Source organism: Schistocerca cancellata, chromosome 5 (genome assembly GCF_023864275.1).
Source record: "Schistocerca cancellata isolate TAMUIC-IGC-003103 chromosome 5, iqSchCanc2.1, whole genome shotgun sequence".
NCBI classification, from domain to species: domain Eukaryota; kingdom Metazoa; phylum Arthropoda; class Insecta; order Orthoptera; family Acrididae; genus Schistocerca; species Schistocerca cancellata.
In genome coordinates this window covers 298,757,997-298,777,833 of record NC_064630.1, presented here as the reverse complement: position 1 = coordinate 298,777,833, position 19,837 = coordinate 298,757,997, and the positions used below count along the sequence as shown (strand labels likewise).

The following is a 19,837-nucleotide window of genomic DNA, read 5'->3' as shown; positions in this document are numbered from 1 at the left end:
CATTGCTTATGTGCCAACGATAGCACCACATTCCAAATCACTTAAATCTTGATAACCTATCATTGTAGCAGCAGTAACCGATATAAGAATTGTGCCAGACACTTGTTGTCTCATATAGGTGTTGCCGACTATAATGCCATATTCTGAATGTTAGGGAATATGTCCTGAGTCATTGAATATATTACAAAATAGCTTACATGTGATCCCGTCAAGTCAGTTCAGTATTTTAATATTCTGCTTGAAACACCATCATAATAATTGCTTTTTAGTGACTTAATGAATTTTGTTAAATTGTTGGAAGTTGTATTTTTTTGAGCTAATGTCTACTGTCAATGCATGCATTGGCTATGCAACTAAATTAAATGTGACTGCACTTGGTTTCTTTATTAGTGGTTGTGATGTTTATTGCTGTTGTCAGGAAGTAATTACTATATTTCGTTTTATATAAGTTCTTCGACTAAATGTATCTGTACTTGGTTGTTTATTATTGGTAGCAAAGTCTCCTACCATTGTCAGGATTAAAGTACTGTATTTGTTGGACAGTGATGTGAAAGAGTCACGACTTGTGGCCAAGCTATTTTCTGGGGCCCAGTTTCATCACATCACTATTTTTGTTTGTTTCTTGTTTAATAATATTCCAATGTCCACATGTATATGTGGTTCTCAGTAATGTGTCTAACACCAGCTGTAAAAGTGATTTTAAGCCACATGGACAAGTTGTTCTCAAAAAATGTGAATTTCATCACTAGCCAAACAGGTTTTAAGCTTATATTAAATAAAACCTTTCTCACCTATTAGGTTAGTTGAGTCCTTAACTTACTCCCACCACATAAACAGTAACTTTTCATGTTTTAATATGATAACTGTTTAACACTGAAACAATGAAGTCTCTCATGATGGATTTGTTTCTTGTCACAGTAATTCCATACAGAAATCCCAGCTTTTGACGATATCCTCCATTGTCTTCATCAGTAAAACAACTGACTATCAATGAGATCAAACAGATGTAACTGATGTAGCAGTGTCCACTGTAGCCAGAGATTACTTGGTGCATGCAATGTGAAGTCATTCACAATTTTTTCCCCCATATATTTATTGAAAATTATAATGCACTTTCTAACTGCCATTGCCTCTTTAACTATTGAGCACAGTTGTTTTAAGAATGGGCTAGAATCCATGTATCTTCAAGATAAAATACCACTGTACTTCATATGCCACTGAGGTTGGTACAACAATGGGAAATGCATTTAGTACACTGTCTCATGCAGCTACTGTTATGTCAGTGCAAGCTGTGCAGACTGTGATTTGACTATTGGAACTTGTGTTTACTGATAGATGAAACAAGACTAAAAAAAATCTCCCACAACAATTTACAGTAGCTTTATTGACTGCTGCCATGGCAGACAGCGAAAAATAAAAAGGCTTGTTCAATCAATCAAGCTTCTAATTCAAAATAACATGACATTCAGGTAACAAAAAGATCAAGTTATCTCAAAACTATGCACTTCACGATTTCATGCATGGAAGATATAAAATATAAAACGCATAATCAGAGAATAACAAAACAAAAACACATATACAGGATGATTTAACTAACACTTGCACCGAAAATGTTTTGGAATTGGAGAGAGCTATTGTTGTGTGGTTTTCACAGACTGGATTGACAGTCAGGGGCTTCTATTGTTAGCCAATAAACAGACCATAATAATGAAACTTCCTGGCAGATATCAGCGCACACTCTGCTGCAGAATGAAAATCTCATTCTAGACCATAATAATACTTATAACGTGTATTTTTGTGCAAACATACACCTTTTTAATTAGAACAATACCTGTTAACACTGATAGACTAAATGTAGGGTAAATTAGAATGTCAGTGGTGTTTGTTGCAGGATTCTAGAGCAAGTCCTTTACAAAATATCATTATGTTAAGTTCCCACACTGACACTTGTACAATACCATTAGTAGCGCACACTAAAGAACAACACAAGTGCATACACTAGTTATGTGGCTTCTGATCAGTAACAAGACAATTGACCATCACAAGTTGTGTTCAGAAATGATCATTGGCAGTGGCAATACACATGTCCATTCTAGTAGGAAATGACTGCTGCATGTGTACTAGCATTTCAGTGGAGATATCCTAGCAGACTGCAGCAGTATGTCATTACATACCATTGGGTGTAGTTAGTATGTCCTTGTAGACAGCATCTTTCAGCTTTCACCACAGAAAAACATCTGCAGGCATCAAATCTGGGTCACAGGCTGGCCAAGGTATGTGTCCTCTGCATCCAGTCCAATGATTTGGGAACCATTTTTGAAGACATACTGTGATACTTCATGAACTTTGGGCTGTATGGCTGTCTCTTTGGTGCCACAGCTTCATTCTAGTCTACAGAGGAACATCATCTAGCATCCATGGAAGATGGTCTGTTAGAAGGCTGCAATACTTGGTGTGTACATTTTTCCATCTTTGAAAAATAGGCCTATGAGCTGATGGTCCACTACTCCACATTACACATTTACACTCCATAGATTCTTCTGTTCCACCCAACAAAGCCAACAGGGTTTGTCAGCAGACCAATAGTGCATGTTTTGCTGGTTTGTTTGGCTGTGATTGGTATGTGTGACTTCATCACTAAACAAGATACATGATACATCTGGAGTATTCTGTCTTAATACCCATATACAGAAGTTAACATGATTCTCATAATTATTTCCCTGAAGCCCTTGATGGGGAGAGATGTGATAGGGATGGAGTTTATGTCAATGGAGAATGTGTAGGGTACTTGCCTGGCTTGTGCTACTTTCTAATGTTACTGCACAGGAGCTACCATGTGGATCAATTGCAACAGCAGTGGTAACATTAATTTGCCCCTCTTCTGTCATTACTTGTTTCCTTTCGTTACATTGTCTAGGTTACCCTACTACTTTCACATAACTGATTGATGAGGTTGATTAATAATTGCTGAGATGGTTGACACCTGTTGTGATATCTTGCCACATACACTATACAGGAATGAACTGCCTTTTTCCTACACCATTCATACACCATGAGCAAGGCAGCTTTTTCTGCATTGGGAACTTGCATCATCCACTAACAACTTACTGCTTGGACTGCCACACACAACTGACTATCAAGTCAAGGAACAAACAAGCACACTGTAAGCAAACATAACGTTATTGTACCTAGCAACTATGCAGGCTGAATGGCACAAACAATTGTCAGTTAGGAAACTTTTCAAAATATGTGATCACATAAATGACTCGCACTAGAATCCTGCAACAAACATGGCTGAAATTTTAGCCTGTGAATGTCTACAGGAATTGTTCCATTTAAAATAGTGTATATTGGGTGTGAGGTGGGGTGGGGGGGGGGACTTTTCTAAGTATTATTACAATCTGTTTTTTTGCTAACTATAGGGTGATTATAATTAAACTTTCAAACTGCTATGGAAATAACACAACTGGTCAGAATGACATCAAATTGCAAAGGAATATTATCGGAGAAGGGGGAAAACTTATCGCAGAAGAAAAATAAATTATTACTAAATGTAGAAATAGATGGCACTGTAATCATCATAATTTTATAATGATTGACTACAAAAGGCAAATGAATCATCCTAAAGTGCACGTTAGAGGTTGAACAAACTGTACTACTTCTCAGTGTATATGGGTGTACAGCTGTGATACTGTGAGTTACATAAGATCATCCACCATGGCAAGGTCATATCACATCAGATGGAAAAAATCAGTTTTTTTAATGTTCTGAGGCCCAAAATCACATAAAAAAGCATAAATCACATTGGTTTCTAATTATTCTGAGGCCAAAGGCCACATAAAAACCATCAAGCACATCGTTTTTAAGTGTCATAAACCCAAAAACTGCATAAAAAGCATGAATAAAAATCAAATCAGATTATTAATTTCCATGTGTCTGGTGCAAAACATGTTCAATATGCTGTCCACCGTTTTCTGTAACAAGTTGAAACTCAGAAACATCGTGTTCCACAACTGATCGAAGTGTTTCCAAGGTGATGTTCAGAATGTGTTGCTCAATGTGTGCCTTCAATGTAGTTAAGTTTGCAATTGGACCACTGAACACAACACCTTTCAGATAGCCTCACAGTCAGAAGTCACACAAATTGAGATCGGGTGATTGGGATGGCCAGGCTATAGGGAAATGGTGGCTGATCACTCTAGCATTTCTGAAATCGCATTTCAGCAGCTATTTAAGTGGATTTTCATGTGCAGAGGTGTGCCATCTTGCATAAAAATGATCCCGTCCACATGTCCATGCTTCTGGAGAGTTGGAATGATGTGGTTCTAGAAAAGATATTCAGAGTGCTTACCAGTGATTGTGTAGGTAATAGAACTGGAAGCACCTGTCTCTTCAAAAAAATATGGCCCAATGACAAATGATGCCTTAAACCCACACCACACAGCAACATTTTCAGGTTGAAGTGGTACCGTTTGATTTGCATGTGCATTTCCTGTAGCCCATATTCAGCAATTCTGTGTATTGACATATCCTGTCAGACAGAAGTGGGCTTTGTCTATCCACAAAATCTTCCACAGCCAATCATTGTCCACTTCCAAGGAAGTGAGAAATTCTAAAACAAAGGTGTCTCTTGCTCACAGGTCAACAGAAAGCAACTCTTGCACATGAGTAATTTTGAATGGATAGCAAAGAAGGGTGTTTTGTAGGATTTTATGCACTATGGTCATGGATATTTCCAATATTTTGATGGTTTTTCAAGCACTACACTTTTGCATACCACCACTCATCTTGTCCTACACTGCTGTGGCCACTGCTTCCACTGACATCCCTCTACCATGCTGCACGCCAAAGGAACCTGTCTTTTCAAATTTCCAAATTATTTCCCCCAGACCCATATCAGACCAATGCCTTTTTTCAAACCCTTTAGTGTCCGCAACTTCTGCAGAGTGATGTGTGCACTGTCGTCATTCTTGTAATACAGCTTTACTAGCAAAGCATGATCCTCCATTGAGACAGATATGGTGAATGTCGCACACATGAAAGCAGGGAGAGCAGTGCACCTGGCGAGTTTATACCAACTTCAATGGGACATGCGCATGACAGGTGATTTCATATATGCATTCTGACACATACAGCACCACCTATTGATCAATTTTCACATTATTTTTTTTCTTCTGCCATATATTTTCCTCCTTCTCTGATAATATTCCATTGCAATTTGATGTCATTCTGACCAGTGGTGTTCTGCAGCGTTTTGGAAGTTTATCTTTAATTATAATCTGAAAACCACACATCAATAGCACTTTCCACTTGCACTACATTTACTGTGCATGCTTTTGATGATTCACCCTGTGTATAAAACACAGTGCCCTTGTGTGTAGCATGAAATATTTGATGGCGGGGTGTTTGTAAACACATGCACATAGAAAGTGCAACATAACACTACTTAATTATGTGATTTTGCCAAATATTACATTCACACGGAATGTTATAAACTATCAGGTTTCAGAGACCATTATTATCCTTCACATGACACAATATCTCTTTGACTTTCTTAGGAAATCAAAAGACAGTTTTAATCCAATGTCTGTTTAAGATTTTTCCAACTTTATGTTGCTCCACAGAATGATGGTTTGTAGTCATAACTTCAGAGCCATTCTCATTAGTAATATTTCATATGAATGTGATAGTAATTACATGGGAGAATCTATTCAAACTGATTCCAAGGTCTGCACCAAATATGGGAATCACAGCAAGCTCAGTAATCTATAAAATCTGCTGTTACTGAACACAAACATATGAATACCCACAAACTCTATCTCACACTTCAAATTACTGGGACTATGTCAACAAAAGATGTTGTGAAAATTAGAATGAGAATTCATGATTTAAAAGTCTGTAGCAATATGTAAGACATCTTATATTATACCTAAAAAACAAAGATGATGTGACTTACCAAATGAAAGTGCTGGCAGGTCGACAGACACACAAACGAACACAAACATACCCACAAAATGGATGTGTGGATGGATATGTGTGTGTGTGCGAGTGTATACCCGTCCTTTTTTCCCCACAAGGTAAGTCTTTCCACTCCCGGGACTGGAATGACTCCTTACCCTCTCCCTTAAAACCCACATCCTTTCGTCTTTCCCTCTCCTTCCCTCTTTCCTGATGAGGCAACAGTTTGTTGCGAAAGCTTGAATTTTGTGTGTATGTTTGTGTTCGTTTGTGTGTCTGTCGACCTGCCAGCACTTTCATTTGGTAAGTCACATCATCTTTGTTTTTTAGGTATATTTTTCTTTCATGGAATGTTTCCTTCTATTATAGACATCTTATATTAGACACACGTAGTGGTTATCACAGTAGTTTCTGTGTACTTCACTTCTTATGAAGTTAGTAGTATTTGTTGTAACTGATCACAACACTGCCCATTGCCTTCTGTACAACTGTCTGTATTTTCATCAATTTCTTGTTTTTACTTCTCAGTCTTCTTGTTTCTCTTCTATTCTAGAGCACATCTGAGCCAAATCCCTCATTTTAATTACAATATTTCATATTCCGTCATCAAAAACACAATTTCTTTTAGTTGATTCCTGAAATCTTAAGAACGTTGTTGAAATTTCATGGTATGTGTTTTCATTGCTTAATGTGAAATAGTTCTACTAAACAACAATAATGGAGAAATCCATTAACATGAGATTTAACCTTAAATGCGATACTAGATATTTTCTTCTTCCACAACCCACAAAAAGTAAAAAGTACTATTATGAACTTGCAGCACAATGGAATAAGTGCAGCTCAGAAATTTCTGTTAACCACCACAATGGAAAACCAGCGGAAGTTGCAAATTTCACTTTTCTTTTTATTTATTTGATGCCTACTTTCAGGCTGGAAGCCATTTTCAAATCATCCAGATATTCAAAATGGTATTCCTCAAAATACAAAAACCATTTCAAAAATATATACATATTATGAAGTGCAAATGAACTGTTTCAATACAGTTACAGAGAATTATTTGTATGTTCTGTAACTGCTCATTTGCACTTAGTAATACACACATATTTTTGGCATGGTTTTTGTTTTTTTGGAAATATAATTTTGACTCTCTGGATGATCCAAAAATGGGTCCTGGCCTGAAAATAGTCATCAAACAAATAAAAAAGTTACATTTTCTGTTGTATTAAAAATTATTATGTCTGGGTCCCTGCCTCAAACTAGTCATAGAATAAATAAAATAAGTTACATTTGCTGGTTTTCTGTTGCATTAAAACTTATTATGTCTAAGTTAAAAAGACAGATGTTCTTTCTATTGAATGTGGCCATTCTTCTCTTTGAGTACTTGTAAAGCATAAAATAAATCACATCCAAGTATTATCAGATATTGTTTAAATTAATTTAAATTTTCATAATTACAGGGCCGCTGATGGGGACTAAAAGTACAGTACTGTTTTCCACTACTGCAAATGCTGAGCTTTCATTGTCTAAGGACATGCTAGTGATGTGAGTAGACCTAGTTACTAAGTCAGATTAAAGTTCTAATTGAGAATAACTTTCCTATTGTAAGACAGGTGAAATACCCACAGTATTGGTATTTCATGAGAATATAAGTGGTGTGATATATAAAATAGACCTAATAGAAATACACCTAAAAGATGGAGCATCTTTTACACTGTGCTGCTGTGAACATCATGGTACCATACATCTTTTGGATATATTAATGTCTTTTTGAGAAGCATTGAGTCGCTCTTGTCACTTCTGTGTATAAAAACTAATGAAATCATAACAAGGAGTTATTTTATTATGAATGTCTTAAAAGAGCGTGGAAACACAGCAGGTCTTGAACAATGTATATGCTGCTACAATTTAGTTTCAGTGGTAGAATCTCCACTTAAGAGTATTAATCAGTCTCAACACTTTAATAAACAAGATATTTATAAATAAGATTAATTACAAGGACATAACTGTCTAAAGTATGTGGAATGGGGCCTCCCATGGTGGACAGCTACTAATTGTACTGAGACAAGTAAGTTGCTTTAAGAGATAATCTGGATGATAAATAGACATAACACAGAAAACACAGTTGTGGATTGATCAACAGTATTTGCTGCTGTTAATGTTAGCCCCAAAATATATATGATCATAAATGACTTGACAACTCTGTTTAAGGAATTATTATGTAGAAGGGTACTATGAGAAAACCTTTCTCCTAATTTAGACCAGAAAATTGAATGAATCATTAAGACTCTGAAGAATAAAACTCTACTGGACTTGATAAGATATCTACTGTATTTACTCGAATGTAAGCCGCACTCGAATCTAAGCCGCACCTGAAAAATGAGACTCGAAATCAAGGAAAAAAAATTTTCCCGAATCTAAGCCGCACCTAAAATATGAGACTCGAAATTCAAGGGGAGAGTAAAGTTTTAGGCCGCACCTCCAAATTGAAACAAAGTTGGTCCATTGTAATATGAGACACAATTTAGGTCGAATGAATGACGATACAGCTACAGTAGTTTGGTTCGCGTAGTAAGCTTAGCAGTTAGGCTTTACCAGGTAGCCATTGCTATGCGTCAGGCGCTCCGTCCATATTTATACGGGTACCCTTCCTTTTTCACGTGCTTTGTCTGGTTTGGATCGATTGCTTATTTTTCTTTGATCTGATAAGTGCCATTCTCTTTGTTATAGGTGTTTACGTCACTCTATGCTGAAAATGCATTACTGTACTGTGTCATGCACTGTTTGTCGCATTCTGATAATCAGTGTTTACGGCCTGTCGCCGGTCGCGGCGTGGCTTGCTTTTGTGCGCGCTACCGCCGCTTACAATTAAAAAAAGAAAACGAGAGGAATCGCCTCATTAGCGAAACAATGGCAAGAGACTGCTATTTGTTGTTACTAACACTGCTGCTTTCTTTGGCAATGATCAACAAGAACCAAATAATAGACTGCGTATGATAGAAGATGTTCTGAACGAGAGTTTAGCGAAAATTTTTCTCTGTTTGAAAATCTTTGCAGACGTCTCTTTAGTGCATAACATTCTGCACAGAAATTAGTCATCTTAGATTTAAAAATCTAGTCAATTGACATGCTTCATTTCTGACTGTATCACTATTAGGCACAAGAATAATGCGAATATAAACATCACATGATATGTATATTCTTCGGCGTTTGCTGTTGTCTCACTCTAGTTTCGAGTTTATTAAGCAGACAGGATTTAAATGAGATAGCAGCAAACACGAAAGAATACATGGCAAAATGTTTATATACGTATTATTCTTATGGTGAAGAGAATACTACATGTGATTCACGATTCATAAAAGTTCCTATTAGCAACCATCTCTTCTCATAGGTAGAAAAAATTGAGAACGTAGAGTTGGCCATATTGACAAACATCCCAAACAGTCTTGCCAGTCGGATTTTCGTAGTACAGTACATTGACATGTTGCTACATTTGAAGACGAACAATACGGAATTTGTATTTACTTTGTTGGATAATGTATGAAAATGCAATGGTCGAAACTCGGGGCGGAGAAAAAATTTCGTCTTCCACCGTTTTTTTTTTTTTTTTTTTTATTTATTTACTGACGCAAAGGTTTTGGCGCCAGTATTTATCTTTGTGCCTGAAAAGCATGCATGTGAATCGCTACATATGTTCGACGGCAGAAGTTAGTTGTGGCGGCACCTACCAACATTTTTCAGAACTTCCGCTTACTTTGCACTCGATTCTAAGCCGCAGGCGGTTTTTTGGATTACAAAAACCGGAAAAAAAGTGCGGCTTAGATTCGAGTAAATACGGTAGTAGAGGTTGGTAGGTTAAAGTGGCCAGGGTGGGAAAAGTGACATGATGTTACACCCTGTGTCTTCTGGAGTCACAGCTTGTGACACCAGGCCACAAAGTACCTAGTGCTACTAGTAGATGTCACAATTATAGAGTTGATCACATGACAAGGTGGTTTCACCCTAAAGAAAAAGTAATACACCATCAAGGGGTAGGATATTATTTGCACCATGACAGTCAGGTGTGACATCATTATGATGTGTACAGACTGTATCTTTTCTTTTTTTGAACATGGGAATCTGCAAACTTTACAAAAAGGACCTAACCAATGGTTGCGAATGCGCGTGCGTGCATGCACGCACATGTGTGTGTGTGTGTGTGTGTGTGTGTGTGTGTGTGTGTGTGGTCTAATTCTGATGAAGGCCCATTTGACTATAAGCTTTGCTTGACAGTCTTTTTGTTGTGCCTATCTGCAACTCATTCACCGTCTTTGCTATATGGTGAACAGCAACTATCTTTTCAAAATATTGTCATTATTTCACCCTGGATTTTCCATTGTTTGTATTATTTTTAAGATAGTTATCAATATTTATCTTTAAATTACATTCGAAAGGAAGTCAACATTTCTGTCATTTTTAAGTAGCACTGTGCATTGAGCTCTTCTGCCATATTTTTATCTTCTGTATTTCTGCATTATGAAGGTAGTTTGGATAGTCATCACTATCCTAAAAATTTAGGTCATGACTAAAGACAAGATATATAAGTATAATGTTGACTGTTGAATAAAACAGGTTGAAGGTATAAAAGCCGGCCAGGGGGGCCGTGCGGTTCTAGGCACTACGGTCTGAAACCTTGCTACCGCTACGGTTTCAGGTTCGAATCCTGCCTTGGGCATGGATGTGTGGGATGTCCTTAGGTTAATTAGGTTTAAGTAGTTCTAAGTTCTAGGGGACTGATGACCTTAGAAGTTAATTCCCATAGTGCTCAGAGCCATTTTGAAGATATAAAACTGCATGGAAAAATAGTCTCTCTGACACACTATACCCTTCAAATTAAAAAAGCAGTGTGCTATATTTCATATTTTACGTGCAATGGCAGATTACTTTGCTTCCTGTTCCTTATAAAGCAGTCACAATGGAACTCCTGTCTCATGTTGTTCCACACTAGTGATATTATTAGTTCAAAAGCATAGCTGTTTAGTCCGTGTTGCATCCACACCAACATAGTCATGTCCATATTTCTTAAAGAGTACACTCTGGGCTTTATTCACTGTAATTAACACCAAATCAGAGCTTTGCAGGCTTGGATGAGTTTCACCAACTATGCTTTGAAATTGAATTCATAATTGAAATTTGTGTCACAGGCTTTACAATGACAAATGTTCGACTGGTGACGTTTTTGAAGGGATGCAATTACCTTCAGTTTCTCAGGATGAATCTTCAAACATGCTCTGTCAGATATTTGTTCTGTTTATACTGCTTACCACATGCTAACTGCTTACACTTTTTCAGATTCATATTAATATTTAGGCAAAGTCTTTTGGTCTAAAAATGTACTTCCATGTTGTTTTCTAGGGTTTGATACCTTTCTCCGTGAGTGACTAGTGCCTGACACAGTGTTTGATTGGGAAAAAAAACCCAAAGTGTTTACCCCAATAAGAGTTAGGTACTTCCATATATTACGCATAATACTACTGATCAGACTGACTTGCAAACCCTTTTATCCACCAAGCTATCATCTGTCATTCTGTCCCTGTGTGATAATTTTCAATAAATTAATTTATGTTCTGTGAGGCTTGGCCAAAACCAAAATCTGATTGAAATTGATCTGCTCCAGTCACTTGGTTTTGTTTCAGATACTAGAGAATCAAGACGTCTAGAAAATACGTGTGAGAATCAGAATAACAGACATGGGATGCTGTTGCGTGGCTGTGGCCACATTGGCCTTGTTAGGGAAAAGTGGCTGCTATGTAAGCCTTCAAAAAATGTGTATAGTTCCTATACACTATTATTTTCCTTTTCACTTAAAATATTTTGTGTGGTACATGTAGATTCAAAATATGCAAGTGACAAGCTTCTGGCAATAACAATGGTTTGCTGAAAATTCAATTTCCTTTAGAGTTACCACTCCCTTACATCATTTGATCACTGATGTTGCCATATTAGTGGAAGACTTCACCATATGGGAAGCCAGGAGCCATTTACCTTGAGGCTTTCTTCTTTCTTGTTGAAGTTGTACTCCTGTTTGTGTATTTCAATAGCTTCTCTGAACAAGTGGGTGTGATAGCTCTTCTCTACAGCAAGAACTTTTATGTTGGCGAATTTTACTACTTGGTTGGTCTCACACAGCTTCTGCTCTATCATGGCCAATTTCGCCATCCACTCCAACCTGCAATGTCACTTATGTTCTGTGATCCTGGTGTTGACTGATTGTCCAGTCATTGCAACAAAACTTTTCCACTTGTGCATGGTATGCGGTATATTTCTAACATTGAAAGTGGGTCCCTTTTATCCTTTGCCAATCTGAGACACTATTTGATCTTCTTTGTTGGTTTGTAAGCCACCTTTATGCCATGTTTGTGCAATACGTATATGGGCGATTCTGTCCGTCACTCTGGGAATGTATGACAGAAAGGCAGAACGCTCACTTCTTTTTCTGAGGTGTCACTTCACCAAGTGTTCACTATGTTGTACCTCTGATATAACTTATAGAGTACCCATTGCTCCCCAGAACACTTTCCAGGTGTTGTATTTCATGTCTGAATTTCTGAAGCTCACAAATTCATCTTGCTCATGTTACGAGCTTACTAATCACACCTATTTTCTGGTGCAGGTGGTGATGTAAATATTTGTGCAAGCATCAGCCTGTGTGTGTCAGTTTTTGATACATGCTGTGTCCCAAGTTTTCACCATACCTTGTGACCAGCACACCTAGAAATAGTAGTTTTTTGTTCTTTTCTACTTACATGGTAAATTTTATGTTCAGGTGGAGGACGTTCAAGTGTCTTAGTAAGTCACCGAGCTTTCCCTCACCATGGCTCCTCACAACAAAGATACCATCGACATATCTGTACCACAGCTAAGGCTTGGTGCCAAGTCCAGTGCCTGAGCTTTGAAGAGTTCTGTGAAGAAGTTGGTTACCACTTACCACTGGACTAAGAGGATGACCTATGGCGGCACCATCCAGCTTTTCATAGAGGTTGCCATTCCATGTAAAATAGCTCATGGTAAGACAAGCATGAAGAGATTTTTGGTGTCTTGCAGGAAAATGGAACCGGTGTGCTCCAGTGGTACTTTTGTAAACAAAGAAACAATCTCAAAGCTGACCAGAATGTCATTTGATGCAAGTTTTAGTTTCTTCAGCTTCTCAATGAAATGGCCTGAGTCCTTTATGCATGTGTTAGTCTTCTCCACTTGCAACTGGAGCAGAAAGGCCAAGCATTTTGCCACTTTGAATATTGTTGAACCAGGAGCACTAACAGTTGGTCTTAGTGGAATGTTATTCTTATGGACTTTTGGTAATCCATACAGCTGAGGTGGTAGGGCTTCTGTGTTTCCTGTCTTGCTCTTTATGTCCACTGGCAGAGAAGATGCCTTGATTAAGTGATTCATTTTCCATGTGATACACTGCATCAGATCTGCATATAGTTTTCAGTATGTCATGTGGTCTAAAATGGCCCCAGATCTTCTGCTCATATTCTTCAAACTTCATTACGACGGTCACACTTCCCTTATCGGCAAGCAGCACCAATATGCTCTCATTGGCATTAAGATTCTTCATAGCTTGTACCTCTTCTTTCTTCAGGTTGCAAGCTGGTGGATTTGCTTGCCACCATATCCTATCTATTTCAGTGCTTGTTTCCTCTGCTCTTTCATAAGGAAATAGTCAAATGGCCACTTTGGTATTAGCAATGATGTCCTCTCATAGGTATAGTTCTCAGGATGATAGTGAAATTCCCTCCTTTTTGAAGAACTGACTTTTCCTCTTCAATCAAGTGTCATTTCGTGAGCTTGACTACTGTGTGTGACATGTCAGGAATCACCTTGTCAGTCTGCTTTTAGCATCTTGCAAATTGTTTCTTATGTCATTCAGATCACCAATTGAGTTAGTTCTCATGCTCCTGTGAGTGATGCTGTTAAACTTGTCCCAGTTTTCTCAATGCAGTCTGCTGCTTAGTTGACAGAAAATGTCCAATAGTTCCTCATCCATTCTTCTCAAGTCTCTCAGCATTGTACAAATTTGTTCACGAAGGTTCTATCAATCAATTAGCAGAATGCATCAAGATGACTGGGACAAGATTGACAGCATCACTCACAGAAGCACATAGAACTAACTTGAGTGCTGCATTGTGTGACACAAGAAAAAATCTGCAAGACACCAAAAGCAGACTGACAAGGCAATTCCCGACATATCATGCACAGTGGTCAATCTCACTGAATGGCAACTGATGAGGAGGAAGACTCCATCCCTCAAAAAAGAGGGAATTTTGCTACCACCCTGAGAACTAGAACTACACCTATGGAGGATGTCATTGCTAATACTGAAGCAGCCATTTGGACCCTTCCTTGTGAAAGAGCAGAGGAAATATGCACTGAAACAGCCAGGATACTGCACCAAGCAAAACCTCCAACTTGCAACCTGAAGAAAGAAGAGGTACAAGCTATTAAGAATCTTAACACTGATAAGAGTATATTGGTACTGCCTGCCAATAATGGAAATGTGACTGTCATAATGAAGACCAAAGGTCATGAGCAGAAGATCTGAGACCTATTAGATCTGATGACACAATGAAAACTACTTGCAGATCTGACACAGTGTATCTCATGGAATATGAATCTGTTAATCAAGGTATCTTCTCTTCCTATGAACATACAGAGGAACCTGCATAGCACAGAAGCCCTACTACCTTGGCTGTATGGATTACCAAAGATCCATAAGAATAAAGTTTCACTAAGACCAACTGTTAGTGATCCTGGCTCACTGAAGTACAAACTGGCAAAAACTCTTGGCCTCCCTGCTCCAGCCGCAAGTGGGGAAGACTGACACATGCATAAAGGACTCAGGACATTTCATTGAGAAGCTGAAGAAACTAAAACTTGCACCAAACGACATCCTGGTCAGCTTTGATGTTGCTTCTTTGTTTCCAAAAGTACCACTCAGTTCCATTTTCCTGCAAGACATCACAAAGCTCAAGTCTCACCATAAGCTACTTCATATGGAAGGCAAGCTGGAAGACCTTGTTGTGGGTAGTCCTCATAGTCCTCTGGTGGCCAACTTCTTCATGGAATATTTGGAAGCACTGGCCCTGGACTTGGCACATTGTAAGCCTAAGACAGGGTATATATGCCGCAGCACAACTGGGAAATCTGGGAAAAATGGGGAATTTCTTTGTCCAGGAGAAAACTGGGAAAAACATGAGAATTGCTACCTGGGAATTTTTCATTACATTAGTTTTCATTTAAATTTTTGTAATTTTGACTGGTAAGAACTGATTCTCTAACAAAGAATTTTACTGTATCCAACTACTGCAAAATAATATTGCAACAAAAAAACATACATGAGGGAAAAAACCAAAATAAAATTTAAGTTCCCAAGGAAATGTGCCATTTACAACAACAATAAAGCACAATGCATACACCAGCATCTGCCAACAGCAAAATCTTTCAAAGGCTTTGGGATGGAGACTATGTAATAATTTGTATAAACTAAACTGCTTCTGATAAGTATGATGCCACTTGTTTACATTAGGTCTGTTTGAGCAATTATCTTATCTATTGATGCAAATCTTCATCCTTTCAATAGAGTTTTCAACTTAAGAAATAAAAAAAAAGTCTGCAGGTGCCGGGTCTGGCTGGGTACAGAGGATGAGGCAGTACAGTGATTTTGTTTTTTTGTGCACTAGTCATGTACCAACACAGATGAATTTGCAGACACATTATCATTATACAAGAGCTGTAAATTGTCTCATCACATATCAGGCTGTTTCCTTCTCACATTTTCTCACAGGCATGACAACACATCCTGATAGTACCATCGATGAACAGTTTGTCCCTGTGGCATGAATTCGTGATGAACTAATCCTACAAAGTCAAAGAAAACTATCAGCGTGGTTTTGACATTTGACCTGATCAGATGAGCTTTTCATGGTCTTGGAGAACTTTTACCAACTCACTGTGAAGATTGAACCTTCACCTCAACATCATACCCATGGACCCATGCCTCATCACCAGTTATGATTCTTTTCAGGAAAATCTCGTTCTCTTTAACTTCCATCCAGCCATTTTTAAGCCATGTGAACTATTTATAACATTGAGTATGGCTTAAGAAAGCATTATTGTAGGCTTCCTGCATCATTTGGTGTGTGTCTGTAAAGGTTTTCTTGAGTTTCATGCAAAATTTGATGCAGATATATTACTCCTCTAACTCTGCCATCTCTAAATAGGCAAACTGTGCAACATGATGTTCTACTCAATACAGCTCTGAACAATAACTGTCATACAACAATGAAGCTTCTGGCAGTTACACATTAAACTCAGGCCTGTGCACGTATGCCAACCACGTTTCACTTTAACACACTACTGGTGCAAAATTATGAATGTTCTAGTATTTTTTGAACACACATCATATATTAAACTATTAAAATCTTTTCTACAGAACTATAAACAAGTTGTCTATGTTGGCAAAGAAATGTCCAGTATGGAACAAGTTCAGGTTGGTGTTCTACAGGGATTTGTGCTGAGCCCTTTCCTGTTCCTAATGTTGATTAATGATCTGACCTCATTTATTAGAGCCAATACTGTACCGTATACAAATGACATGATTTGTCTTCACTGTAGTACTGTTCTCAGTAGCCTTAAAACTTTGTTGAAAACGAAATTTCTGAAGCATCTAATAGTCTTTGAGCAAATGGATTCTTGCTGAAGAAAAACAAAACACAGAAGATGATTTTTACTGTTAAAATAAACTTCTAGTTAATAAAATATTCTGGGCTATTGTGCTGTGACCAGATGAGTTTCACAGTAGAACTCAATGATTCACCCCATCTGCAGAGGACACTTTAAGCGTGGTCATAGCTTCTTTAAGTGTCTGATTTCCACCCTGGCTAGGTACAGTCAGTAGCAAGCCAGGATGTGAATCGGACACTTGAAGTTGCTGTGATCCTCCTCAAAAATGTCCTCTGCATATGGGGAGAAAATGTTAGGTTTTCATGTGGAATACACCTAACTATGACGAAACAGCCCAGATAATTTTATTAAAGTAACATTTCAATCTGAGAAATTTTAGATTTTACAATTAAGCTTCCCTCAGGTTATTCATATTATGTTGATTTAAAAATTTTCCCATCAAATTTGATGGCTCACATGGAAATGGGTGGTAGGTGCCCATTCAAAATATCATGGAATGAATTAAATGAAGACCAGCTGGAACTTTGTGTGAACATCCAAGTTACGATAAGTTTTTCAGGAGTTTATTTAGATGATAAATTATCTCAGGGTCAACATGTAAAGTGTCTGAGTGGTAAGTTGTCTAGAACAATTTATTTGTTCAGGCAACTTATGGAGTGTGTACGTGACACGTATGTTAGAAAATCCTGCATTTCTTTTTTCAAAGCATAATATTATATTGTATTATTTTGTGTGGAAACTAATTGTGTGGATAAGATCTTAATACTGAAGAAGTAAGCTATTAGGGTAATTACTGGTTCTCTAAATAGAGACTGTGTAAACCTTTGTTTGTGAACAATAAATAATGACACTAAAAACTTACTTGTACACAATGTTTAATTTATACAAAGAACTAGTTACTTAAGCAAAATGCAGAAAAATGTACATTGGTACAACATGAAATTTACCTACACTTGATACTAGAAACTGGTAAAATCAAGTAACAATTGTGAACCTATGATCAACAAATAAATGTGAAATATATGTCATATACTGAGGTCTGTAGTCCCTTGGTGGTGTGAAAAGCTTAAGATTTCAAGCTGGTGCAATCAAAAGGTATGAAATTTTATGTCAAATATTTTGATACGCACAAAATCACACATCAAAACTTGGATAAAATCTGATATTGTTAATTATTAGGAAGAAACTGAGTAAAACTTACACAAGGAAATTCATAAACTTCAATGAGATCTGTAATTGTTATGTAGATCTAGTTTACAAAGACAGTATGAGTACTTCTGAAAAATGTAGTGAGCCTTGAACATGAAGTTTATAAATTGAGGCATGTGAAAGTAATTGTAATACACTGTTGGCCATTAAAATTACAGTATCAGCAAGGATGGTAAATAAGAGAATTTTATTTATTGTGAGTATACAGTATAGTAGAAAGACTACATTATTTACATTGTAGGTTATCTGGGGGCATACAGAGTGTGAAGTTTAGTACACAGAGCTGCAGTCTCTGGCAGCAACAAAGGCTGTGACTGAGCTAGTCATCAAGATAAACTGGACTTAGATGACTAATACACATATGTCATTCCACAGTGCTTCAATTTTATGCTAAGGTTCATCAGTTATAGTAGCTTGCGAGTGGTGGTATTCCACCTTTCAGCAGCTCAGGAGAGTGTGTTCTCATTGAGTGAGAGATCTGGCCAATATGCTTTCAAGGCAACAGTGAAACATACTCTTTGATGAGACAAGTCAGGACAACATGTGCAACATGCAATCTTGTATTTTCTTCTTGGAAGATAATGTCACTGAAATCAAAACAAAGGATAAAGCTGCCACCATTATTCCATCATAAATGTAATGGCTGATGCCTAAATTAATGTTTGTGTGAACTAAGGATGATATTTTGTGGATCCAGTTGCAACCCATACCATTACACCAGGTACAGGGCACATACAACAATGACAAATACGTTCGTACAATTTTCATTCTCCTCAGAGCCTCCACATACATATGTTGATCATGATGTTGTATACAGAATGTGGACTTATCTTAAAAGATAACATATCTGTGCACCATTCTCTCTCCTTATATCAGGGGAAGCCACAATGCTGGTTGCTGTGCTGTTAATTCATGGCACTCAAGATGTCATCTCACTTTCCACATGGATACTTGTCTTGCTGCAAACAACTCCATTTCCTGTTTCTCTGTGCATGATGTGGCTGTAATTCCTCCACAGCTGAAAGAACACTGAGTTTGTCCTTTCAGGTGCTATTCATGTGGGGCTATTGAGATCCTGCATGGTGTTGTGTATGATCATACATTCACATAACAATTGCAAGGTCCTGACTAAGATGAGCAGCAATATTTTGGATTGATAAAGTGCAGTCTTGTTGGCCTCAATCCTGCAAAAGTAGAATTCTGATATGTATTGGTAGATATTTCTTTTCCTTATGTGAAGCATTATGCAATCTTCCCACAAACAAATAACATTAAGATGTGTTTTTCCAATCTATAATCTGCAAACCACAGTGAAGTGCATGTCAGAAGGTACTTCTCATTGTACCAGTCACTAGGGCTTTCACCTGTCCCATTCATGTATGGAGTGTGGGACGAATTATTGCTTAAACATGCTAATTTGTGCTGTAATTAATCTAATACTGTCTTTAAAATCACTGTGGGAGTGATACACATGCGGTTGCAATATGTTCCAAGATTCATCACTTGAAGTTGGTACTAGAAACTTTGTAAGTGGGGTTTTATGCAATAGTTTTCAGCTATCTTCAAGCACCTGACAATTCAGTTCTTTCAGCATCTTTGTGACACTCTCTGAGGGTCAAAGCAACCTGTGACCATTCTTGCTGAGCTTCTTTGTATCTATTCAAAATTCCCTTTTAGTAATATTTGGTGTGAATCCAACAAAACTGAGTGATTTCTAAGATGGGTCACCTGAGTGTTTTGTATGCTCCCTCCTATGTAGATTTATTACATTTCCCTAGTATTCTACCAGTAAATTGCGGTCAGCCACTTGCTTTACATACAACTCAGCCTTTGTGATCATTCTCTTTTGGAAATGTGGTTTTTGGTGAGAAACCCTCTGTATATTCTTTCCTTATATTCTGAATGTAGATTGTGTTACTTCTATATTCTCTGTGCAGTTGCACTGAAA

General features: G+C 37.6%; 1 protein-coding gene across 1 annotated transcript in view; it reads left to right on the top strand.

Moving 5' to 3' along the window:
• Positions 1–19,837, top strand: part of LOC126188085 (integrin alpha-4-like) — a 521,321-nt gene that overhangs the window by 484,028 nt on the left and 17,456 nt on the right. Inside the window, exon 21 of the mRNA XM_049929540.1 lies at positions 7,416–7,500. Coding sequence (XP_049785497.1) covers positions 7,416–7,500 — 85 coding nt within the window. The remainder of the gene's footprint in view (positions 1–7,415; positions 7,501–19,837) is intronic.